At 42.2% G+C, this 26,935-nt stretch overlaps 1 protein-coding gene and 1 non-coding gene across 2 annotated transcripts in view; both read right to left on the bottom strand.

The window, feature by feature from the left end:
* Window positions 1-26,935, bottom strand: part of LOC101739179 (uncharacterized) — a 41,676-nt gene that overhangs the window by 2,120 nt on the left and 12,621 nt on the right. The window contains exons 4-20 of the mRNA XM_038017155.2: window positions 24,412-24,559; window positions 23,756-23,920; window positions 22,987-23,044; window positions 21,789-22,009; window positions 21,211-21,313; window positions 14,741-14,868; window positions 13,932-14,219; window positions 9,949-10,104; window positions 9,221-9,343; window positions 8,169-8,444; window positions 7,347-7,567; window positions 6,524-6,707; window positions 5,006-5,201; window positions 4,213-4,458; window positions 2,933-3,271; window positions 1,771-1,952; window positions 515-704 (exon numbers count right to left, since the gene is read on the bottom strand). Coding sequence (XP_037873083.1) covers window positions 515-704; window positions 1,771-1,952; window positions 2,933-3,271; window positions 4,213-4,458; window positions 5,006-5,201; window positions 6,524-6,707; window positions 7,347-7,567; window positions 8,169-8,444; window positions 9,221-9,343; window positions 9,949-10,104; window positions 13,932-14,219; window positions 14,741-14,868; window positions 21,211-21,313; window positions 21,789-22,009; window positions 22,987-23,044; window positions 23,756-23,920; window positions 24,412-24,559 — 3,224 coding nt within the window. The remainder of the gene's footprint in view (window positions 1-514; window positions 705-1,770; window positions 1,953-2,932; window positions 3,272-4,212; window positions 4,459-5,005; window positions 5,202-6,523; window positions 6,708-7,346; window positions 7,568-8,168; window positions 8,445-9,220; window positions 9,344-9,948; window positions 10,105-13,931; window positions 14,220-14,740; window positions 14,869-21,210; window positions 21,314-21,788; window positions 22,010-22,986; window positions 23,045-23,755; window positions 23,921-24,411; window positions 24,560-26,935) is intronic.
* On the bottom strand, window positions 12,214-12,406 carry LOC119629930 (U2 spliceosomal RNA). Its single transcript, XR_005245779.1, has one exon. It is a non-coding gene; the product is annotated as a U2 spliceosomal RNA (small nuclear RNA).

Below are 26,935 nucleotides of genomic sequence, written 5' to 3'. Positions count from 1 at the left end.
ATTTTATAAATTTTAGAATTTTAGATTTCCTGATTATGGCTTGGCCCGAATGATATTTCATTCCCGATCCTGCGGACAGAATCGAAAGCAGTCGACGTCGCCCAAAACACGTCATTTCAGATCCTCCCGATCCACTAACGGTGCTTTTAGGTACCTCAAGCACCGATCTCCGTTCTCGTCGAACCCGTCGCTTGCGACGAAGGGTTCGGTGACTAAATTAACTCACAGACACAGTCCACTGAGTCTCTCGCCGGATCTTCTCAGTGGGTCGCGTTTCCGATCCGGTGGTAGATTCTACGAAGCACGGCTCTTGCTAGGGTTCGTGTTAGCAACGTCGTCAGGCGTAAGCTCCGTGAGCTCACCTACTAGTGAAGGTTACGCTGAAATAGCCTCTCAAGGCTATCAGCTTAGGTAGGACAAAAAAAAGTGATTTATAGTACGCTAGGCCCACCGGTGGATCGAGAAGTTCAATGTGTTAATTCCAAAAACCTGTCCGACAATAATAAGTACTCACCTTTTGACCTCAAAACTCCAGCAGGGTTAGGGGCGTTTCTCCTGAACGAAACCCTGAAGTCAACTGGGATATCCTTAGCACCCGGGGGCTTGTACGTCCACGTCCTGTCAGTAAGAAGTCTCCCTGTCTTATCATAGACCAGTCTTTCTGTTGTCCACAAACCGAGACCCATCACAAACGCTCCTTCAATCTGCCGAAGAACGAAAAATTTTTTGGAGTTTCTTAAATCTAGTTAATAACGGCATTTTTTTCCTCTATCTATTCGCAAGTAGGTAGCCTAAAGAGCTATTCCAGATACGCCCGGACGCGTAAGTGAGCTCACGGGCTCAAGCTGAGAGAATTTGCTAACACTAGCCCTAGCAAGAGCAGTGCTTTACAGAATCTACCACCGGATCGGAATCGTGACCCTCTAAGCAGATCCGACGAGAAACTCAGTGGGCAGTTACGGTTAAGCACTGTGGTAATTTAAGTTCCAGTGTGGTAATTTAGGTTCAGTAAACAATTCGTTTCTAATTAAACAGAGACACTAATTTAATACCGTAGCGTTTCCAGGCAAATTATATCCGGTCAGAGATCAGACAAAGCCGTACGGTTGATACGATCACACATACACAACAAGCGCGCACACAAATACGCACACATACGTACATACGTACACTCGCACACGCATAACATTCTACTTAAATGATAACACCTAATGTTCTCTCAACATTAGTCAACGAGTTTTCCTCACGACTCAACCTTACCTAATCTAACTCGAGAAGGAGGGAGCCTGGAGATCAGTAATGCAGGTCTTTGAACCTAGTACAGACTTCAGACCTTTCAAAGGCCAACAAAATAAATTATGAGGCTAATCTTTATTTCTACTATACCTTTAAGAGAGAAATAAATAAATATTATTAGTTATATATTATACTAGCTGTGTCCCGCGATTTTACCCGCGGTTATTGTCGTACCGTGGGTGACGCCGCGGGGCGAAGTTAGTCTATAAAAGTAGCCTAAATTACTCCTTATATCATCAGCTACCTATCAATGAGAGACCTGTCAAAATCGGTCCAGCCGTTCCAGAGATTAGCCGGAACAAACGGACAGACAGACAAAATAAAAAATAAAAGTTATTTTGTACATACTGTGTAAAGTGTGTAACATACCTACGCATTTAGTAAAAAGTGGTTATTTTATTACAACAAACAGAAACTCCAATTTTATTTATTTGTATAGATAATCACAAATCAATATCATGAAATCAATTATACCTGTCCCACGTCGATGTCAGGACTAATACTGACTCCGGTATCTTCCAACAGATCGACCCTTGTGAGGATGTGGTTTCCGGTCAGCACGTCTAGTTCCACTTCAGCTATGCAGACTCCGTACACGTCATAGCCCACTAGATTGTCATTGGGTGACGTCATATAAGACGCTTGGAGGTTGACGCCTATAAACAATTAGCGGTGCTCATCTCGGTGTGCGTATGATAAAGATGTATACATGTTTCGTAAAGAAATTCTAGAGGATAATGTGTATTGTTACAATTGTGACAATAGATGGCGTTGTACTTCTCGAGCGTTCTAGATGCTACTAGATACTTCGATATTCGTTCGACTACGGCGATAGATGGCGTTACTCTTACCGGCGTAACAATATTTTCAATTCGGAACGTATATAAAGGTAATCTCATTTCACAATAAAAACATAGGTACTGTTTTGGATTGGTGAATTTAAGATACTATAATCACGTCCAAGCTATACAAAAGCATGCTGGGCATGCTGTTGGTACTCTCTGGAACATCCTGAGATTTTTTAATAGATGCCTTATTTCTTATCGTATCAACTTCTTCGCACTACGGTGTTTCATGAGCACTATGACATGCCCTTCTTCAAACTAGGTTTGCAGAAAGTACTCAGCGGCTTGGCTATGCCCCCGACATTTCTGATGTTTTTATTTTATTTTATTTTTATTGCTTATATGGGTGCACGAGCTCACAGCCCACCTGGTGTTAAGTGGTTACTGGAGCCCATAGACATTTACAACGTAAATGCGCCACCCACCTTGAGATATAAGTTGTAAGGTCTCAGTATAGTCACTACGGCTGCCCCAACCTTCAGGCCGAAACGCATTACTGCTTCACGGCAGAAATAGGCGGGGTGGTGGTACCTACCCGTGCAGACTCACACGAGGTCCTACCACCAGTAAGCATGCACGTCCATGGGCGACGGTAACCGCTAACGTTGGGCCGTAGGCTCGTACCTACAAAAGAAAAAAACATGCTATGTTTAAAGTATTCTGCATGAGTCTCGATAAATAGGTTTAAAGGATTAGATGTTTGATCAGGAATGAAGGATTACTGGTGACTCGAAGGTCAACGTTGCCGTGAAGGCATTATAAAATCAAAACGCTATTTTTATCAATTTTACCTTTATCATAAGCAGCCTTAATAGTTTCCTCCCAAGTGGGTTCATTCAAATTCTTCTTAGCATCTTGTAGCCTGCTCAGCAGCTCCTCACAAGCCTTCACAGTAGCATAGGCCACGCAATCACTAGTAATGCTTCCGTTGCTAGCCATAGAATTTGGTGAGATGAAACTGTTGCTGCCCCTAACTGTGACCTTAGCTAGGGGTATTTTTAAGCTATATGCGCAAACTTGAGCGACTTTCGTGTTGATACCCTGACCCATCTCGATACCCCCGTGGGATATGGCCACAGTACCGTCTGCGTGGTATATTGATATCGTAACGGGGAAGTTGTAGGAGTAGCCTGCGGTATAAAAATGGGTTTTTTAAATGTCTTTATTTGCACAAGCATTAGACATCCCATGCTTTCCGAGTGAGTTGGTCATTGAGAATAATATGACCGGATATTCATGTTAGATGCGCGATTGACTTACCGCTACTACATTCCCTTAACATATTCGTGTTGCCAGTTATATCTCCTTAATAGTTTTCCTGTCTCTAATAGTGAATTACGGAATTAGCGAAGTACTGTTAGTGCGAATGGATGTGATGGTACTTCTGCGCCTACACACCAGAACAATCATGTACGGCAACTTAGCAGCAGTAGTGCGTCCGATTTGTAGCGTGGGACATCTTAATTTTGACTATTGGGACTTGGACCTGGTGTCTCAAGGCGGGTGACGGCATTCACGCGATAATGTCTACTTCATTAACCATTCAGCATCAGATGAGTCGAGAGCTTGTTAGCGCTTATGTTGCATAGGTGCGAGATTTTTTTAAAATAATTGGATGAAGTAATCTTTATCATATTTATAAATGCAGAAGTCTTTGAAGTCGTCGTGGCCTAAAGGATAAGGCGTCCGATATGTATCTAGTAGCTATGTAACAATGTTAGAATCCCGCAGGCGGGGTCCAAATTTTCCAAAAAAAATAAAAATTACGTTCAAATCTTCTGTAATTATACCACGAATCACAAAAGAGGGCGTTTCATGTACCAGTTTTACAAGTACAATTTTTTTTTTGTAAATTATCCGTCTCGTAGATTATATCGCACCCCGCTGGTCCCAAATAGAAAAACCATTGATATTCTGCGAAGGACTAAGATTTTACATTTCACCATCTATCGACTCATTTGAAGAGATCGCATCATAGGATAAGACTGATAAGTAAGTAGTCTGTTCTGAGATCATTAAGCTTTACAAACTTTTACATTATTGGGGTCTCCAATAAGGCCGGTTTTGTTACCTATAGGATAAGACATGATGGATAGCTTCAAGGCCTTTTTTCGCCACGCGTTCTCCTCATTGAACTTTTTGATTTGGACCATTCTGTCATCGAACTCCACTTCACGCTTAAAACCCGTGATCATATCCTTGATGGCTTCGTGTTTCTGTGCCAAGTTGGAGATTCGGACTTCGGAAGGATCTTTGCCGGTGACTTGCGCTATTCGTTCCATTAAATGTTCTAAGATGGCTGTGGCTTCCGTTGTCCCTGGAAGATACAAGGATTTAGCATCGCCTTTTTAAATAAAGGTGGGTGGCGCATTTACGTTGTAGATGTCTATGGGCTCCAGTAACCACTTATAGCCAGGTGCTGTGAGCTCCATCCATCTAAGCAATAAAAGAAAAAAGAAAAAGAACCTTAGTTAATGTCCATATTTGCTGCCATCATTACGATGGCATTATTCAAATATAGCTCTGCAAGATCTCTGATCCACTTCCAAGCCTCGAAGTCTTTTGCGTTCTGTAGCCGATTTAAAAGGACCTAAATAATGTTTATGTTTATGTGTATGTATGTATTTATGCATGTATGTGTACATATATATATATTTCACTAGATTGGTACACCGCGCGTAATTCGTTTCCAAATGATTCTTGTTCGCCTGATGGTTGTCTGGAAGAGATCGCTCTTAGCGTTAAGACCGCCAATTGCACTTTTTTGTATTTAATGTATCGCACTGTTTATTTGGTGTACAATAAAGAATACTCTCTCTCTATCTCTTTCTCTCTCTCTCTCTCTCTCTCTAAATAATACTGACCGGGAGCTCTGCACCAGGTGTTGCTATGCTTATCCGTCAAGACACTATATCCGTTGATGTTCCAAGTGTCAGTCGCGTACAGATTGGTCAGTATCGAGGCTACATCCGGGGCGGAAGTGTCGTTGTAAGCGTACCCGCAGTCCACGTAGTATTCGATGTTCGCGTATTGAACAACGCCCTCGTCGTTCACGCCGACCTGGACAACGGTTAGCCGCTTAAACTACGTAGCGAACTTGACGAACGGGTAAGTAGGTGTTTCATGGATGTTTCTCATCGGAACTTGCATGAAGAAGAATGCCTGAAACTCATATCTCAAGCGGCAGTCACGTTGTAAGTGTCTTTTTTTATTTTTTTATTTGCCAGATGGGTGGACGAGCTCACAGCCCACCTGGTGTTAAGTGGTTACTGGAGCCCATAGACATCTACGACGTAAATGCGCCACCCACCTTGAGATATAAGTTCTAAGGTCTCAAGTATAGTTACAACTGCTGCCCCACCCTTCAAACCGAAATGCATTACTGCTTCACGGCAGAAATAACTATGGGCTTCCGTAACTAATTAACACCAGGTGGGCCCTGAACTGGTTCACCGATTTAAGCAATAAAAAAAACAATGTTTGCGAGTCAAAAAAATGAAGTGTATTATTATCTATGCAGTCACATAAATAGATGCAGTGTAATCCATATTAATACGTGAAGCAAAAATTTTGTATAGAGAATGTAAGGAGTGCAGAATGTTAATATTTTTTTTAAGTTATGCATAAAAAATACATTAAATCAATAAAATAAAACATTACACACACTCCCATATATTTGACACACACACGTATAATAATATACTCTTTGTTTGTTGTCAAACTTTTGTTATTGTTTATAGTCTGTGCTCAAATTGAGAATAGATTAAAATTGTTTGTCTTTAATATTATTTGTCTAAGGTGTAGTCTTGGCGAAATCTGTGATTATTGAAGTATAATAGTCTTTGACAATAGAACTATGTATATATACCACTAGTAAATAAATAAAACACCTGTGGCACTCGGAGACTGCCGCGGTAAAACTATTGCATAGCATTTTATATCAGCTTAAGCAATTATAATTAGACAATAATAATTTAATATGAAAACAATAATAAAATAAGACCACGCTATATTTATAAACATTAACAAAAACAAAACATTAACTGTCCCTTCACACTCATACGCTAGACGGCGCGAGAGAGAGATGGACAGACTTTTCATGATACGCATGCAGTGCGACGTCACGCTGCGCGCTTATCCACAAACGCTACAAAAGCGCAACGTGTGAATGTGTTGAACTCGAGCTACATGGTAGGCGGGGTGGGGGGTGTTAGGTTTTATTTTCGTTACGGAATTTTTTGATTCGGTCGCCGTGCTCAAAGCGCGCGATAAAAGCTGTGAAATAGCTTGAATGCAGTAGTATACCCCGAGGCCCGTCCCGCACCCCCTTTAGGGGACGCGACGACCCGATAGTATAGTTAATAGTATAAATGCAGTAGTACCTCGTAACGCGCGTCGCATTGCGAACGCTTCCCGATCGCGGCCATGTTGTCGCCGAGCGGCATCACGAGCGAGGCGGCGCGGTGCGTGCGGCTGGCGACCACCGCGCATGCGCACGCCGCCAGCGCCGCGCGAGACGCCTTGCCCCCGAACGCGCCGCCCACGCGGGGCACCGACACCTCCACCCTGCACACCCGGACGACGTCACCACGTCACGTCACGACCTCTGTGTGCTTACTGCGAGCTTTTTAACGTTCCCGATCGCGTAGTAGTTAACTAAAATTTGTATGGAGTTTGAATGGTTGCCTACATTTGCCGCTAGGGGCGCTGTTCCAACTCCATACAAATTTGAGTTAACTCTTTGAGTAAGCTCGCACTACGCACACTGGTCTTAGTTAGTTAGTTAAGTTTAACCTGACTCTTTTAATTATCGTGTTATTAATGAATTCAACACAAGACATTTAAGAGAAACCTCAATTACGCTTACGACATTTTCAAAATAAGCTTGCGTATATACAACAACATCCGGACCGTCGGTCTACCGAGCAATCTCACCCGCTCAGTGGTAGATCTTTCGTTTGTCGTTATTTCCACAAATTTATTTTTCCCTACCTATTCGCTGATATATTCGCCTAAGGGATTATTCCAATTACGCCCGGACGGCTAGGTCAGTTCACGGACTCAACCTGAGAGAATTTGCTACACTAGCCCTAGCAAAAGCAGTGCTTCGCTGAATCTATCATTGATCGGAATCGCGACCAAGTGAGAAGATCCGGCGAGACACTTAGTGGATTAATAAAAGCGTGTTAATAGAGCAATACCCACCTGTTTTCATCAATGCCGAGTGTCTGGGCCACCGCAACGTGGACTATGTCCATCCACTGGGTGGAGGAGCGCACGGCCACCCCGCGCGACGTGACGGCGACGGTACAGGACTGAGTCTCCATCGTGTAGTGGTACTGGGACGGCATCGAGAAACTACCCTTTATAACGTGTCGGGTATCCGAGCCTTTGCTGGTCGCTTTGATTGCTACCTCCTGCCGAACCTGAGGGTTGTATCGTTATATTATTTATATGAATGTCGGTACAGATATGTGACTGCTTCATTGATGTCTAATGTCTCATGTGGGTGGTCGCATCGAAGTCCTGATGTCCAAGGACTCCGATTAGCTTAACAGCGGTTAGGCCATAAGTTCGTCTAGGAATTTATTGGTACCAAAATAATCTGTACATGTCATTAATGTAAAACTAAACATTTTGTGGTCGAAACATGTCGCTTATTGAGTACGTCAATAGACAGTCTTTTTTAATTTTTTTATTGCTTAGATGTCTGGACGAGCTCACAGCCCACCTGGTGTTAAGTGGTTACTGGAGCCCATAGACATCTACAACGTAAATGCGCCACCCACCTTGAGATATAAGTTCTTAGGTCTCAGTATACAACGGCTGCCCCACCCTTCAAACCGAAACGCATTACTGATTCACAGCAGAAATAGGCAGGGTGGTGGTACCTACCCGTGCGGACTCATAAGAGGTCCTACTACCAGTAAAAGTCTACACGAAAGCTAAAAACATTACAACAAAATACAGTTTACAAATTATATCAATAGATGGCGCTGTTATCAAAAAACTCAAAATATTAGATACCCTTTGCTCCTTATCAGCAGCTACTAATGCTTCTTGAATAGACAACACAGGAACCGCATTAGATTTCTTGTACTTCACACGAACTAAATTAGCAGCAGTGAGCACTAGTCTGTGTGTCGTCGCGGCTATGAGAGCGACGGGCTGCCCGTAGTAAGAGATTTTCTTCGAAGCCAGGATCTCTTCAGCGAAGTCTTGCCACGGCACGTCTGACGGTGTGAAGACGTTCTTGCCGGGTATGTCTTTGGCGGTGTAGAATCCGACCACGCCTTGGAGTTTCTGTGCGATGACATCTTGGTAATTATTAATACGAAGTTACAATAAATATTTATTAATATCAAACGTAAAGTAAAAAATAAAGTGAAGTAAGCTTAAGGGATGAGCGATCTGCCAAATAATAATTAAAAAATAAAAATATGTACTTATAATTACTAGATTTGATTTTGGTTCAAGATGGTCTGAACACGAATTCAATCAAAAACAAATCTCAAAAACAAAAAACAGATTAAAGGTACCCACGCACGTCCTTACAGTCGTTGAGTAATTAAGACGGGAAATCGTAAAAAACAAACAAACAAACCCACTTTCGTCTGTCACTGTCAGGAATTGAAAATATGTATATAGTACTAGGTGAGTCCCACGATTTTAATCGCGGTTATTGTCATACCGCGGGTGAGGCCGCGGGGCGAAGCTAGTCTAAAAAAAGCCTAAGTTACTTCTTATATCATCAGCTACCTATCAGTAAAAGTCCCATCAAAATCGGTCCATCCGTTCCAGAGATTAGCCGGAACAAACAGACAGAGAGACAGAAAAAATTGTAAAAAATGTTATTTTTGTGTATGTACCGTATATACAAATATTCATATGCATGTAGTAAAAAGCGGTTATTTCAATATTACAAACAGACACTCTAATTTTATTTATATGTATAGATTATACCTAATATACATGAGTGTATATTACAATATGTAAAAATATTATTATTATTCGTGATTGTCAGCGTTTCTCAAATTGTGTTTTTACTTTTTGTACTCATTTAAAAAAAATGAACTTACCAACGCCTCGGATTCGTCGAAGCCTTCAATCTCGCCAAGGCACACGTCGGATAACACGAAGGCGACATGGACAGTCCTTGGCCCCGTGTACACGTCACACGCATACTTCACCTCACCGGAGCACTGAAATGTAACAAACAACACCGCACTGTTGAACTATGTTTTTGTATCGTTGTTTCTGTGTGCTTAGTGCGAGTTTCTTAACGTTCTCGATAGCGTAAAAGTTAAGCCAATTTTGTATGCAATTGGAACAGCGCCCCTAGCGGCAAACGTACGCAAACGATCCCACTCCATACAAATATGAGCTAACTTTTACGCTATCGAGAACGTTAAAAAACTCGCACTAAGCACACTGAACGAAAATTCGTCTAGAGTTTAAGTTCAAAATCGATTCTGATATAATCGCAACTTTTTATTATAGTAGGGAGTTTCTCGCCGGATCTCTGTAGGTCGTGATTCCGATCCGGTAGTAGATTCTGTGAAGCACGGCTCTTGTTAGGACTAGTGTTGGCATCTCTCAGTTTGAGTCCATGAGCTCAGTTACCCATCCGATCGTAGCTGGAATAGCCCCTTAGGCTACCAGGAAATAGGTAGAAAAAATACAAGTTTAAACATGAATAAACAATTAATTAACACAACAAAATAATTCACACGATTATGCTCCTTTCTTCCTCGTCGAAGAGTCCTGAAATTGAGTCGTTTGTTTACGCAATAAAGGCTAAATTCACCTGTGTCAGAGCCTCCAGTTTCGGCACTGGCTCGTTAAGCGGCCATAAAGATTTATCTGTTTCGAACGTCTGCTCTCCCCTCGATACGAGCCGCTTCAGCGTGGTCCCGCCTGACGCGTACCGAGGATTCACCGCAGGAGCTAACGAGAGAATGGCCTGAAATCACCGTTATAAATTAATAATCAATTGATCCCAACTGAATTAAAGTCCTATATTTTGTTACATGGTTAAATTAAGTGTATTGACATAATAAACAGTAGTGCTTTTCAGGATATTATCAAAATAACCCCTCTACTCATATCTGAGTCGACTATTATCAAAGGCGGCAATCTGACTTTTGGACAATGATTGGTAAATCAGAAAAACGAATTATTGACTTTGTATTCCATTGGCAGTCACAAAACTCTTCGGAACGACATCTTAGATAAATAACAGGTTAACTATTAACCTTTATTTAATGCAGGTTTTGAACCGTATTCTTTGAAGGAGACGATTATATTCAAATAAATCTGTATTGACATATCAATAAAAATTTTTTGTCCAAATGTACAGATTGCCGCCTTTGATAATAGACGACTCATCTGTTCATAAAATATTTATAACTACTGATACCATGCACGCCATTATATAAAGCGTGTTTTTTAGTTTTTTTAAACTTTTTTTTTTTATTATTGCTTGTATAGGTGGACAAGCTCACAGCCCACCTGGTGTTAAGTGGTTACTGGAGCCCATAGACATTTATTTTTAATTTTTTTGTTACATTTGCTATAAAAGCGTATTTTTAAAACTATTAAGTACTTTAACATCAATTCCTGCCTTATCGACTATAGATAAAAATTATATAAATTGGCAAAAATCTTATTTTGCAAATTGAATAATGGAATAATCTTATCAAATTAGTGTATTGTAATCGGTCCTCGATAAATCTACAAAGTTTGAATGAAATCTGGCCGTTAAAGTGGATCAAAATCGCGTCTAAAGGAGTCACTTACAAACATACAAGCATACAAACATACATACAAGTGAAGCTAATATAAAGCGTGTAAAAATTCGACAACTTTATTTGTCTTTTAAAATATTATATAATACGAGTATGTGAAGTCGGAAGTCGGTGCAACAGTTCATTATCGTGAGTAAACAATGCCGGTATTTTATTTATTATTATCGCGTATATGTATATTGTATATAATATACATAGTTTATAACACTGACACTATCACGATTTGAAATATGTGAACAGTAGACATGTGTAAGTAATGCGAGTGATATTACTCGGGTAATATTACTCTACGATGTAATGCAACATCACACATTACGCGAAGGAAACAAACATCACACTATCACCCAACATGTTTCTTTCTTTGTCGTGTAATGTTGCTTAATACACGAACGGAACCGAGCGAGCGAGACAGACCGATCGACGCAATATAAATGAGCAAGCGACACGGAATTATTCCTAGTGATTTTGAACCGTATGTCCTGGCCGCTAGGTACATTTTTATACCTATGGTACGTCTGAATTTTAATATAGGTATTTGTGTTTATATTTTTCATGCGGCCAGCCGGTAGCTCCCCGCAAGTACTTACTTAATTTTTTATTCGCAACTTTTGTAAAATCGCTAGTCGCTCGTAATTGTTTAGTAATATTTCATATTAATTTTTGTGTTTGATTTGAATTACTTAAGCACTTGTTTGAAGATAGTTTCATTATTTGTTTTAATGCGTGTTTAATAAGTGAAAGAAATAACGCCGTCTAAATGAAAGTACAGAGTCCTCCTTGGATGCACTTTGAGGATATCGCGCCGAAACAATGCATCTACTGCTCTCGTATATTAACATTATTGTCGAGCTCAATTTGCAGTCTAAGTCGCCATATGAAATCCGTTCATCCCACAATAAATTATATTAAGTAAAAAATAAAATTATTATATTATTAAGTAAGTCAATCTCTGTCAAGTAATATAACAGTGTATTACAATACAAAGTTCATACTTTGTATTGTAATACACTACTGTAATGTCACACCCGAATCATTACCTAAGTGATGTGTATCAACACATCACTTAAGTAATGATTCGGGTGTATAGATACAATGTATTCGTCGTCACAGTATCTATTGAACGCACCGAGTAATGTTAAGAGTGATGTGTAATGTTTTCGAGTAATATCACCTGTCTGTAAAAGTGATGTCATATCACATTACATTGGCAAGTGATGTTTTGCGCAAGTCTAGTGAACAGTCATGACTATCTTACGTTTCAAAGAAATCTGAGGGCCGATCCCGGCGGCACTGCAATGCCGGGCCGACCCGTGACGAGAGTGGAGCGAGCCCCGAACATCTCGTCGTTTTACAAAAATCAGTTTAATATACTGGTCCCTCAATGAGGGAACTTTCAGATATTAAGCTGAAAAGAACAGATACTACACTTTGATCTTAGCCAAAAGGCCGAGAAGCGATGCCGAAACTAGACAAGGCGAGGAAGGTCACTCGAATAAGACGCATCTCGTCATCGCGATTCAGTTTTTGTGGTTCAAATGCACAGCGCCATCTGTTAGAATTTTCATTTGCGTTGCTTATTCGTCAAGTGCCATCTACCGTGGACTTAAGAAATTGCTTTTAATCTATGAAAATAAATTAAATATAGTTAATTTTTTTATACCCCGGCCGAAAGAGGACAATGCTTATAGAGCATATTTATGCCCGACTAGAATAAAAAAAATCATATTACTCTGAATTTTTCACCTCTCCACGATCAACCCCTATTTTTATTTGTAAATTATAAACTTTCATTTTTTTGGCAAGATTTTCATATTATATACATAAAATTTCGTCTGTGCGTGTTTGTCACTTGAATCCTCCTAAGCGGCTGGACCGATTTTAATGAAATTTTTTGTGTACCTTCAGGTGGATTCCAGAATGGTTTAGATCAGGGGTTCCAAAACTTATTTTGTCTACTGCCCACTTTGTGAATAAATTATTTTTTAGCGTCCCCATCTTTTCACCTACTGAAAAACCACTAAAGCGAGAGCACAGTCGGTGTGTAAGAGTCCTCCCAGATGAAATTACAAATCGCCTTCCAAGCCTCAACATAACGCCCCCATTTTTTTCTGGGTCTCTTACGGCCCCCTTTTAGGCCTGCAGCGCCCACAAGGGGGCGTTATCGCCCACTTTGGGAAAGGCTGGTTTAGATTTACAAATCCGCCCGGCAGATGGCGTTGCAGTCGGTATATAGGTTATTTATCTTTCCTAGAAATAATTTATATTGCAAAGCAACGTTTGCCGGGCCAGCTAGTATGAATATAATAGCAGTTTTAAACAAAGCGAAGAGTACTGGGTTGAAAAATTCTATAATTTTTGTAACTTGTATAGTTAAAAAATATGCGGTGCTTAAAATTTCAACTATTCATTTTGATTATTATTTACGTAGTGTTTCTCTACGCCTTCATTTAGTTTCCTACTCTAATAATATATTAAGGCGTTGTTTTTAAAAACTTTCCACTTGCTATTGTGGCGCTACCTTAATTGGCTCCTTTTCGGCGGACACTTTTTGTTACACTGATATGGGGCTCCTTCTCCTTATTACTTCCATAATTTTGACGGGTTACAAATGAAATGTCATATGAACTGCCTTTTTTTATTGCTCAGATGGGTGGACGAGCTCACAGCCCACCTGGTGTTTAATGGTTACTGGAGCCCATAGACATCTACAACGTAAATGCGCCATCCACCTTGAGATACAAGTTATAAGGTCTCAAGTATAGTTACAACGGCTACCCCGCCCTTCAAACAGAAACGCATTACTGCTTTACGGCAGAAATAAGCAGGGTGGTGGTACCTACCCTTGCGGACTCCCAAGAGGTCCTACCACCAGTAAATTCTAATCTAAATCACCACTAACTAATTAATTCACCAGGTCTATTCTCTCATGCAAGCAATAGTCAAAAACAAAACTAATCCAATTATAATACGTCACATTACTAACCTTATAAAATAAGCCTAGCGCTAGGTGCTTCCTACAGGACGGTGACGGTTCTGGAGGCAAATCAACAGGAATTATTTCCTTTTCCAGTATCTCGAGTGCCTTCGACAAGGTCTCGTCCTTAAACAACTCCAGACCGATTAAGCTGTTCTCCGTTTGAGTGGCGTGAACGAATGAAGGGCTTATGTTTCCGTATATTATGTTCGAACCAGCGACCTTTTTCTCCTGGTCCAGTTTGAACAAGAAACCGGCGTTGACGATGGCGTGTGCGTTCTGGGCTCGCGGCATTATCTGTTAAATATATTGCGCATTTGTTGTTACAATAAATAAATGAAAAAGAATTGAAATGTAAACTGTAGAGGTGACTTTTGTGCCACAGTTCGTAAGTTTTCTTTTGGAAATTTATCGAGGAAGCTAAAGCTAAATATATAAAAGCGGATTGGTGTTGGTGTAAGTTGCGTATAGGCTGGACCGATTTCAGGAATCTTCAGACTGTAATTGCTGATTACAACTGGTAGCTGACAGCTTGTCCCTCGTGAAGCCCACTGAGGTTCTCGTCAGATCTTCTCCTTGTAGGCAGACGAAGCCCACCTAATGGTGAGTGGTTACCGTCGTCCATGGACTTCAGCAATGCCAAGCCGTTGCCTACCATTAAGTACTCTCCACAAGCCTCGTTTGAAGAAGGACATGTCATAGCGCTCGGGAAACACCGTGGAGGGGAACTAATTCCAAAGCCGGATGGTACGTGGCAAAGAAACGACCACGAGTATGATAGTATTGTCGTTGTTTCCGATATAAATAATACCGCGTACCTTGTATGTCCTTAAGAGGTTATTCGCTGATAAAGGAGGCAGCTTAACATCGCCTATGAGATTATTTTTGAGATCCATTTTCAGGAACTGCGACATGCTCACATCAGAAATCTTCATATCGCTTTTTACTGAAACGATTTTAGATGATTACATATTATTTATTATACGTACTATATACATAAGTGTTAAGAAATTATTGCGCTTAAAAAAACATTGAAGAGTATTTGTTTTAATTGTCTGAAAACATATTATGCATTTCTGAAATCCAGAAAAAAATTATCCAGAAAAAAAAATCCAGAAATAAATTGAAATAGTTGCTAACATTATTATACATAATTAATGCTTTTGTAAGTTCATATTTTGTAAAAGAAGCGACACAGGATTGCATGGGTGCGATGACCCTGCGCGTCATTTGACTTAAATTTTGTGTTACATTGCGTAATTTTAATTAGAAAATAATTTGTCTTTTATTTAAAAATGTATCCCGGTAAATCTCTTGACCGGAGCAACGCAGGTTAAGGTTTTTAAAATAACCTGCCTATTTCTGCCGTGAAGCAGTAATGCGTTTTAGTTTGAAGGGTTGGGCAGCCGTTGTAACTATACTGAGACTTTAGAACTCTTATTACAAGGTGAGTGGCGGCATTTACGTTGTAAATGTCTATGGGCTCAGGTGGGCTGTGAGATCAACCACCCAATAAAGCAATAAGAAAACTACTTTATTTTCTTTGTCTCATGATTTTACGTACTAATAGATATACAGTCACCCTTGCCCAGTTGGGCAGGGAGATCATGCCCGGACAAAGGGATTATCCCCGAGGGTCGTTCCATGCCCACGTAAGGGGGTACGACGACTCGTAGCTAATCGACTTATAGTTTATGTACCAAAGACTGACACAAGTAACTCTCCATTGCGGAAAGCTAAAATGTGCTGCATTCTTTCTTGATTAAAAATCGCTTGGAAAATCTAGTTTTAGATGGATCTTCCTTAAGAAATTTATAAAAAGATCTGCTTATCTATAAACAGGAATCTTAGAAGATGCAATTATAATAAATAAGTATAGAGATATACGACAAAGGGAAGATCTTCCACAGAGCGGGTTATATTGCTCGGTAGACCGACGGTCCAGATGTTTTTTTTTTATTTTTTTTTATTTTTATGATTGAACGATTACTGGTGGCCCGGAGGCCTTTCCAGTTTCACCAGGACAGGTGGGCGAGCAAAGGCTCAGCCAGGAAGGGTGGGATTTGCTAACAGCTGACCGAGCGCCTCCGAAGGAGACCTAACAACTCAAGAGTAGCTGCTTCGCGAATGAATCTACTACCGGATCGGAATCGCGACCCGCTGAGAAGATCCGGCGAGAAACTCAGCGAGCTGATTCATGGGTTAGGTTGCACGGCGAACTCTTTGTCGAGTTCGACGAGTACGGTTACCGAGGTCCCTAAGCCTGCTTCTAGAGCTGAAGGCGTCTAGTGCAAAGGTTATTGGATCTGATGGATCCGTAAGGACGTGTCTAGGGCGTCGACGGTGACTGGCTCCTGCATGATCAGGATTCGGGGAGTAGTCAGCGGCGGCTACGATAAGGCGATTATCATGACGCATAGCCTTATCGAAGTATCGTTCCGACGCTGACTTCATGTATTTCCGAATTGATTCGAGGCCCAGGTCGTCGTGTAGGTCAACGTTCCTCACGAACCACGGAGCCCCGACAGCTAACCTGCAAAAGCGGGATTGTAGGGATTGGAGGGTGTCTATGTGTGTGCGGGCCGCGTGAGCGAACACCACACTCGCGTAAGTCACGACGGGCCTTATGCAAGTTTTGTAAAGTGTCACCTTGTTCCGAAGGGACATTTTACTCCGCTTACAGATCATGGGGTAGAGTCTACCGAGAATAAACGCGGCACGGTCACGGACTGATTTTATATGCGGGCGGAATGTCATCGATGCATCCAGGGTAACGCCCAGGTACTTCACCTTCCTGGCCCAGGGTATGGATTGACTAAAGAGAGTAATCGGGGGTGTCAGATTCCTCCTCCTAATACGGGAGGAAATCCGTGTGGAGCTTCCCCTCTGAAATAACACCGCAGTACTTTTCGCTGGGTTGATGTCTATGCGCCATTTTCGGAACCACTGTCCTAGGGCTAGGGCTGCGCTCTGAAGCTTCTTCGCGATTAGGGACTTGTTTCTACTGGAATAGTAAACAGTCGTGTCGTCGGCGAATAAAGCTAAATGGGTCGGCGGCGACCGGGGAATATCGTTAACGAATAAGCTAAATAGGAGGGGTGAAAGGACAGAGCCTTGCGGGACTCCAGCTGTGAGAGGTCGTGGGGAGGAGCGGGTTCCCTCGACTCGATATCGAAAAGAGCGGTTCGACAAGAAGTCCCGTATGATGAGCACGAGACTATCCGGCACACCCATGTTGAATAGTTTGAAAATCAAACCGTTGTGCCAGACTTTGTCGAACGCTTTTGCGACGTCGAAGAAGAGAGCTCCCGTGTATAACGGTTTTGGTCGATTAAGCCCCACAAGAATGTGCTCCGTGAGGCGGTGCACCTGTTGAACGCATGAGTGATTTGTACGGAATCCGAATTGTTCATCGATGAGAATGCCCTTGGATGAGACGAAGTCTCTGAGGCGTTTGTAGAGCAGACGCTCATACAGTTTGCCTAGAGACATGAGGAGGCTAATCGGGCGGTAGCTCGTCGGATGATTTTTTGGTTTACCGGGTTTATGTATGCCGATAACGTCCGCTTCTTTCCACACCGCGGGAAAGATACAGTTCGCCATAGCGGCATTGAAAATAGATGCCAACATCACGATGAGTTGGACGGGTAGAAGTTTAATAACGCGGTTGGATATACCGTCGGAACCGGGAGCCTTGCGAGGACGTAGGTCTTTGATCAAGTCTTTAACTTCCATCGGGGTGACGGGTGGTAACGCATCCGAGGGTGGCAAGGAGACTCTGCCTTCTACCTCACTGTCTACTAATTCTACATGAACAGGGTCCACGGATTGAGTGCTGGGCGTGCACTGGGTTTGCAATGTATCGGCCAGCAACTCTGCTTTTTCGTCATCATCAAACGCCGCCAGTCGGCCTGAGGGGCCTACGAGGGGGGGCATAGTTACTACCGTATCCGATTTGAGAGTACGAGCTAAGCGGTAGTAAGACCTTTGGGAGGGCGCGAGTCCTTCTAAGAAATCAGACCATCTGGCATCTCGGACTTCGGCGATGCGAGACTTTACGTCGCGTTGTAGGACACGCATTCGAATACGATTTTCCGCGGTAGGATACCTGTCGTAGGCGCGTATCGAGGCGTTCTTAGCTCTAAGGAGTTCCCTAATATCATCGGACAATTTGAAGCGGTGAAGGAAGTCCTCCGCTACAACTTGTTTCGATGATCTATCTAATGTTGAGGTGATGTGTGACGTTAAGATGTCTATGGCTTCAGCGGTATCCTGAGGAGACGGGGTAGAGTCCGGGTTAAACGGGAGGGATGGTGGATCAGATTCAGCCAGGCTGATGCCCAGCGTGTGCCAATCCACCACTGTCCTCGTGACGGGAACGGAGTCGGGAGCGCGACCGAGCTTCATAACGACGGGACGGTGGTCTGAATCTAACTCTGAAACTACTTCGATCGAGTGTAAGCTCAGAGTTACGTTTTTTAATAATGCTATGTCGAGTATATCCGGGCGATGCGCGATATTTAGCGGGTAGTGAGTCGGTGTTAGCGGAGCGACGATATCGAAGGCGAAATCATCGACTAACGCGTCAAGCCGCCTGCCATTCGGGGTTGTGGTGTGTGAGTTCCACCTGATGTGTTTACAATTTAGGTCGCCCGCCAGAATGACAGAGCTCCCCATGCCGAGCAGCGCCTCGATATCACTGCTTAGAACGATCTTATCCGGTGGAATATAAACGGACGCGATAACGATCGGCGCGTGTCCCGTCAGTGAGATTCGGCACACTGATGCTTCGATATTAGCGAGCGCGGGAGGATCGAGCGGGACGCAATGCAGGGCTCTTCTATAGTAAATGACGGTACCACCACCACGAGCAGAGAGCCTGTCGTTCCTGACCATGTTATAGTTCGCGATTTTAGGGTCACGGCGCGCGGGCTTAAGTAGGGTCTCCTGCACTAAAAAGATATCAATTTGATGGTCACGCAAAAATTCAGAAACCTGATCACGTTGATTTGCGTGACCGTAAGCGTTAAAAAATCCTATCGTTACGGATAGGGGCTTTATTCTACTTATATACGCCATTGATTACCGGCGGAGTGAGGGGAGGACGTACGTATTTAATGACGCGTATACGTCGGCGTATTCTTGCACAACGGCGATAAAGTGTTGTGCAGTGGAGGCAGCGCGAATGGCGTCGCCCAAAGCGTTAACGCGCTCAAAGTTGATCGACTGAAAGAAGTCGATCGCTAAAGCGAGATTGTCGGACGCGGGCGGAGGGCAAGTCGCGGGAGAGGGACGAGTTGCGGGGGCGGGACGAATCGCGGAGGAGGGAGTTGTAACCGTGTTCGTGTACGGCAGCGGTTTCGCCCAAGCCGAGACACTGGGCACCGGCGCCGGAACGAACGCTGGCTTAGCCTGCGACACAGAGGGTGCCGAGGCTTTGATGTCTGGGCCGGAAGCTCGGAGGCGGTTTTGGCGGGCGACGCGGCGATTTATTTTCGGGGCTCGGGGGCATCCGCGGTAATTTGCGGGGTGACCCTGTGTACGACACAGGACGCAGCTAGGCGGTTCCGTCGCGGTTTTTTGATCGCGAGTGCAGAGGGCCGTGGCGTGATCTCCTAAACACTTGACGCATCGGGGGCGCGCGTGACAGTTACGGGAAGAATGCCCGTATAATTGGCAGTTATGGCACTGGCTAGGTGTGCCTTTCTTGTGTGGGGTTTCGACGGCGATTCCGGAAAGGCTACAGACCGTTCGGATGTTGAATATTTGCTTACCCTCGGGGGTAGGCTGGAGGGCGACGAGAACCATGTTATATGGCTCCCTTCCGCGACCTGTGTGCATGCGGTGTACGGAGTTAACCGGTAGGCCTTGTTCGAGAAGGTCGGCCTTGACTAACTCGGCATCCAACTCTTTAGGGATGCCACGTATGACGGCACGGAGTTCGCGCTCCTCCTGGAGCGTATACGTGTGGAAACTTATACGCTCCTTACGGAGGTAAGAAGAGAGGGCCCTATGGTCGTCGGGTGTTCGAACCTTAATTTGAATGCCGTTCGCGAGGTTACGGGCATTCGTGAAGTTGATATTTTTGGCCTTAAGGGCCAGGGAAACTCGATCCCAAGCTGCCTTCTCTTGGAGGATTACCGGGGGAGGGGTCTGGGTTTTATTTTGTGCCACCGGACGCGGCGACGGAGTGGCACGGGCTGGAGGCGCAACGGGAGTCTGAGGGCGGGGGCGCGACGCGTTCGCGGCTTTGCTAATTTTAGCGGCCGCGGGAGCTCGAGACTCCGCGGCACGCTTCTTACCCTTTTGTACCAGGGTGAATCCATCCGTCGATGAGGCGGGAGCGAGGTCGACCTCCATCTCCGAGTCAGAGTCGGAGGACGAGGAGGCGGGCGCAGGTGACCTACGAGCAGGTGTTTTGGAGGGCACGACGGAGGCTGCGGATGATCGCGCTGCTGGAACGGTGGCCACGGCGGACGACGCAGCAGTTTTACTCGCCAGTATAGGCGACGCGGGAACGGCAGGCACGACGGAGGCTGCGGTGCTCGATGCAGAAGCTTTGCACGCAGGTACAGGCGACGCAGGAGCAGCGAGCTCGGCGGAGTCCACGGCGGAGTGATCGGCCTTGAAGGCCAGAAACTCTGAGGCGAGCTGTGGGTGGCGAAGTCGGAGGAATTCCGCGAATACAGCGTCCATGATCGCTGAGTGCCCAGGTGGGGCGGCCCCGGGTCTTGAAAACACTCGCCTTGCGGCGAGGCCCCAACTTCTCGGACCTGAGCGGTTCTATTGAACACAGGTGGCGATGCGGCACGATTACTACAGGACAAAGAAAAAACACAACAAAACGGAAATAACAAAAAGAAACAGAACAATTGAACACTTCCAGGAAAACAGTTTGTCGGCAGATGTACCACGAACACAGAAACAACAAAAGGAAACAAAACAAATAAAAACTTCCAGAAAGAGCACTTAGTCGGCAGATGTACCACGAACACAGGCCGCGCGAACAATGGCCGGGCTAACAAAAGCCGGGCGAACAAAGACCGGGCGATCGAGTGGTCGATGAGCACGTCCGCACGTGACGGGTGCTTCTATCGGAATGGTCCAGATGTTGTTGTTCGGAACTTGTATATATGCAAACTTATCTTGAAAATGTCGTAAGCGAGATTCAGGCATCTGTCAAATATTTTGTGTTCTGTGATGGCTACCGCCACAATAAGTACATATTGGAGTAAAATGCCTAAAAGTATATAGAGGTTGATTTGACGTCTGAAAAAAAGGAGCTTACTTATTCCGACAGTCGCTCCAATCGTTTCCAGCAGTAAGAAAATATCTGAAGGGAATTCATTGTGCTTGTTCTTCAAAGCCAAGTTCCCACCAAGAGTGCCGATCTGTAAAGGTAAATTGAAAGAATATAAGCATTTATCCATTCTTAAGTGAGCTGTACCTACTTCAGACGAACATCAATTTACATAGTTATCTAAGCTAGAGCTAAGTAAAATTGTATTCGATAAATTATTTTTTTATAGTTCAACTTGTTTTTACAGCTGCAGCGCGCAATGTAATAAAAATCATTTTTTTTTTTTAAAAAATTATTGCTTAGATGGGTGGAAGAGCTCACAGTCCACCTGGTGTTAAGTGGTTACTGGAGCTCATAGACATCTATACCACCCACCTTGAGATATAAGTTCTAAGGTCACAGTATAGTTACAACGGCTGCCTCACCCTTCAAACGAAACGAATTACTGCTTCACGGCAGAAACAGGCAGGGTGGTGGTACCTACCCGTGCGGGCTCACAAGTCGACCTACCTCCAGTAAGCACCAGTGTTTTGTTCATTAAAGAAACTCATCAATTATCCACTCACATTTCGTACAGGCACGTGTGCGACTAAATCCACATGCTCACGGAGCTGCAGCAAGTATTTGTACTCCTCGTTCGTAGACCACCTTTCAAAGACATCCATGGTTTCGGTCAAGCTCAGGCCGGCTCCCAGATTCAAGTTCTCGTCTGAATGCGCGTCCTTCAGTCGGTCTATCGACGATATGTCTATGTAGATCTTTGGCTCCGTTTTTATTGGATAAACTCCTGGAATAGCATTTGTTTTATCAACGTTGTTAGGCAAACGAAATGTTAGACCGGTACGAATAACGCCATCTGATGTCAAATAATGAAAACGGATATCGAAACGACTAGTACTATCGGGAATGTTCTGGAAAATTATAGAGATGTCGTATGGACTATAAAAGACTTGCAAAGACGACGCGATGGTTAGTAATTAGTTACGTTCGACACGAAAAAGCGAATGGATCACTTTTTTTATGATTGTGGTTTTACTGGTGGCCCGGAGGCCTTTCCAGTTTCACAAGGACAGGTCGCGAGCAAGGGCTCAACCAGAGCAAGGGCACAGCCAGAGCAAAGGCTCAGCCAACGAATGGATCACCTGAAGCAAACCGAAAGAGGTAAATTGTGATATTAAGTACCTTAAGTGACCTTAAGCGTCGTGATAATTAAATTGAGTTTTAATTTGTGCTTCGGTGAAACTGTTTATTTATCCAAAGCCGCAGTGCGTGACTGAAATAGTGAATAGAATGAAACGGTTTCCGGAGCCTCGAGACATGAGATCTAGTTTAGAATCGTATTAGAAAAACAAGAATTAAACCTACTTTTGAAATGCCTTGCTCAATCGTATTCACAATGCCCGGACCATCAATAAATAATTGGCCAAAGTTTATTTTCCTGTTTCAGTTTTACTACACGATACTATTCTTTTGTAGAATCAATTTATGAACACCCTGTATACGTATTTATTTAAAGGAGTCATGTGAATAAGTACATAAGTTTCTGCCTCAACGCTACTCGCATCGTTCAACACGTGTACAGCGGCGGTCTTGTTGATTAGGCCCCCGAGGCTGATCTTGTACTACGCTTGTACAGCACCATGTCGTGTCCTTATGTCATAACGGTAATCACGCACGATCGCACCACTCCTATATCAAGGATGAACGCACAAATTTCCCCACGAAACAGAAATATGCTCTAGCAAGCCTTAAGCTTAGGATTACCTTGCCCCGTGTTTCCGGCGACCAGTCTGTAATTATTACTTCCTTCACGCCTCAGAATCTGTAAGAGAATGCTGTTTATCTTATTTATCGCGTCTCGCTCGTACACACAGTTCATTGACATTGTCAATGCGTTCCTCCTCGTTCAGTCGTGATCATCGCGTCTGAGGGTCGTGACCACTTCCATCCATGAGTTTCATCCTTCCGATGCTGTACCAACTCGCCTTGTCTCTGGCTAGGTACTCTGTATTGCATTCACTCTCCTATATATTTCTCCTATTATACCAACGCATTTATCTTTACCCTTCCACTTTGCCAGTTATCATTACGTATGTCATTATGTTTGTTGTAATCTATGATAATTTTATAATACTGATTTATATTAGTCTATGGCTACTTGTTTAAATATGTCTGTCATGGTTCCTTCTGTCTCTTTCCGTGAATATAATTGTCTAAGAACACTACTGGTCTCCTTTTACTGAAAACCTCAACAATGTTAGAATATAATTAATTAGAAAACGATCGTCAAATGGTTAAGATCGTTATTGTACTTTTCTCCTTTGTTCATCCGTAGCACAGCAAAAAAATATCCTACTGTGCTTTGGACTGTCGTTTTTGTATTAGAAGGTTAACTAAGTTTAACTTTTTTACATATTGTGTTTTTGGTTTCTGGTGGTTTAATTGGTTCTGGACCAATGGATTTGTTTACTTAAAATAATTTCTTTCTTTTTCCTTCCATTGCAAACGAAACATAATCAGTTTTAGTACTCACATTAAATATATCTTGCACGGTAAAAGCTTTGTACCAGCGACCTCCCGCGACGCTTAGCTCAAGCAACGATTGAAACGGTCTCTCTATGAAGCACCATTCATCCGATATACTGCACTTTCGTTTACAACTATTCATGCATTTCTTTATGTGTAAATCTTCTAAGTCCTGGGAAAGAAACGCCAATTTTATTGCATCAATACACTCCTAGCTGTCTAGATAGAAATAAGCCTAGCGGTGGTACGTAGTCGGTATATTTTTTTAAATTAAGGATACCGGTGGCCCCGCAGCTTTTCCAGTTTCACCAGGAAGCGTGGGTACCAGAGACTGACATACATGTTTACATACGATTAAATATAAACATATATCGATAATGAACATCCAGAGATAAACCAACAACTCAAGAGCAACAGAGTTAGTAGATACTCGCGATGTTTGTTTGTATTGAATAGGCTCCGAAACTACTGAGACGATTTGAAAAATTCTTTCACTGTTTGGTAACTACACTATTCCCGAGTGACATAAGCTATATTTAAAAAAAAATAGGTATCCTTACTAAAACTCCAATAATGTAACCCAAGGTGTAATAAAAATACCTAAAAGACCCGAGCGCAGCCGGAGTGGGCCGCTTTTATAAATTATGCAGGATTCGTAATCACCTGTAATTTTGAACTAGGCTCCGTGTCGTTGGCGAAGCTTTTGAATGCGTCCAAAATCGGTCTGTATCCGGTACACCGACATATGTTGCTGCCAAATGAATTCTCGACTTGCTGAGTGGTTAAGCTTTTCTGTGAACTCTTGTACAAGCTGAGGGAAGAAAATAAAGCTGAAAGAATTTGCTTGTGCGTCAAACCAGAAAATCGTATAAGGGTCATACACAAATAGAGAATAAAAAAGTGCAGCAAAAAAATATCTCAGAATCAGTGTGAAACAAACTATTTATTATTTAGCTATTGATTATCAATCTTTTAATCACTGTAACCGAGATCAATATGTCTTATTTTTGGCATAATCGCAATTTTTATATTTTTGCGGACCACAGAAGAGACGATTTAGTCTACAAGAGAGATGAAAAGCTGTGATGCAGCGTAAGCTAAAATATATTAAGACAACATAATCAAAGACATGTAGCCACTGATATAAACGAATACCGAAACACAAATAAAATGTCAAAATAATCACATTAATTGGAAAATAATAAATAAAATAATAATATCTACAAAAAGGAAAATCCCTTCGGTGGACTTATGAAACAAAGCAAAATTTCGAATGATAATAATTTTACAGCCATGGTATATTACTCTTATATAATTCTTTAAATAGCTAATTAATTTTAATATGCAATTTAATGAAATTGAAGGACTTTGATTATTTCAAAATATTTCCAGAGAACTATCAGAATCGTCTGAATCAGCATGAACTAAAACGAAGCAAGATATGGACCAACCCACGACCCAAGGGTTGAACCCCCTGAACGAAATCAATAAAAATAAAAAAAATGTTTTCGTTTCCTCTATTTACATTGATTAGATTTATAATTTTTTTTATTGCGAATATAAAATGTACTAAAAAGTTTGAGGCTCTAACTAAGAATATCAAATGTTGCCAAAATCAAACCTCTTCTAACCAACTTTAAAAAAGGAGTAGGCCCTCGGTTCAACTATTTTTCTACTTACTACTTTCTCTACTTAGACCTACTAAGGTATGTTTCTTACACATTTTCTGTGGACATAGTCTTTTCGGTGGACATCGGGACCACAGGAAAGATGTCCACAGAAAAGATGTATCATAAAAACTCTTGCGTAAAGAAATTAACTTTAAGGTTAGAAATCAAGCAACATGCTTTTCATTTACTTGTACTAAATGCTCATATAAAAACAATAAATATACATTTTTATAGATAATATTTACATGTCTATAATTGGAACAGGAAAGAACACTTGATCTTTTACGTTTATGTGTGTTTTGGAATAAAAAATATATTTTCACTCGCACTGGAATCGAAACAACAAAATATCAAACGCCGGAATGGCCACTATTTAGTGATGCCAACAGTTAAAAAAAAAAACTTAATGCGGTCGAATAAATTAAAATTTGATGTCGTTTTATCGCGTCCACAGAAAAGACTCCATTTCATGTAACCATATGTTTATTGGATTTATTGTATACAGATAGTAACGATATATTTTTGTTATTCTCAATATTATCATCTTTATTATATTGTTTGTGTTACAAGTAAATAATTTTAATATATAGGGTACTTTAAGTATTTTTAAACATGGCTCAAACATTATACCTTCGTCTTGTAACAGTCCACAGGAAGAGATTTTTTGATGTTTAACGCCATCAAAATGAATTTATGAAATGTAATATTTTACAAGATACGATTAAAATGAGTAGTAATATAGTACCTTTACGATTTAAATACTTTCAAATATTCGCCAATTTGCTCTTTTAGATGATACATTGCTATAACACTTTTTTTACCCTTTTTGTGTATGACCTATAAATAAATTGCTAACATTTCTACATGGATACCAAACACAGATAACAGGGGGTTATCTGTGATACCAAGTTTCAAGTCAATCGGATGCACGGTTCAGTAGTTATAAGGGAACATCCGTAAAAACCACTGTAGATTTATATATTAGTATAGATGGTAATCCTAGTGGGGGAGAAAATTGGTCTAAGTAAATCAGGCGTCTAGAATTTCGAGAGAATTACTTTGAAAGATTACGACACATAAACAGAAAGAGATCAAGCTAAGAAATGAGTATAACAAAACGGAACAACCAGATGTAGGGATATCGGAGTCTACCGCAACGCAAAATATTATTATTACAACTTTAGCTTTACACAGAAAATATCAACGATCATCAGGCCTCACGAACGAAGCTGTTTACATTCTTGTTTGGAATTTTATACATTAAATTTGAGAAAAAAAAACGGGTCGCTTAGATCGCTCTTGGGTCTACGGAGAGAGTTCGGTTCTCTCTGTATTTCGTACCGTATGTTCCATGGGCCATAAATAGCACTTTGAGAAATTGTTCCAGATGATCCTTCCATATCCTTTATACCATCACCCCCCCCCCTCACCATCACCAGAGCAGAGTTCATCCATACTATCTGGACCCGCGCACATCAACAGTGCGTTTCGAGGGATCTTTTTTGCCACATACCAAA

The sequence above is a fragment of the Bombyx mori genome, chromosome 18, assembly GCF_030269925.1.
Source record: "Bombyx mori chromosome 18, ASM3026992v2".
NCBI lineage: Eukaryota > Metazoa > Arthropoda > Insecta > Lepidoptera > Bombycidae > Bombyx > Bombyx mori.
The sequence above is the reverse complement of the archived record's forward strand: the minus strand, read 5'-3'. Positions and strand labels throughout refer to the sequence as shown.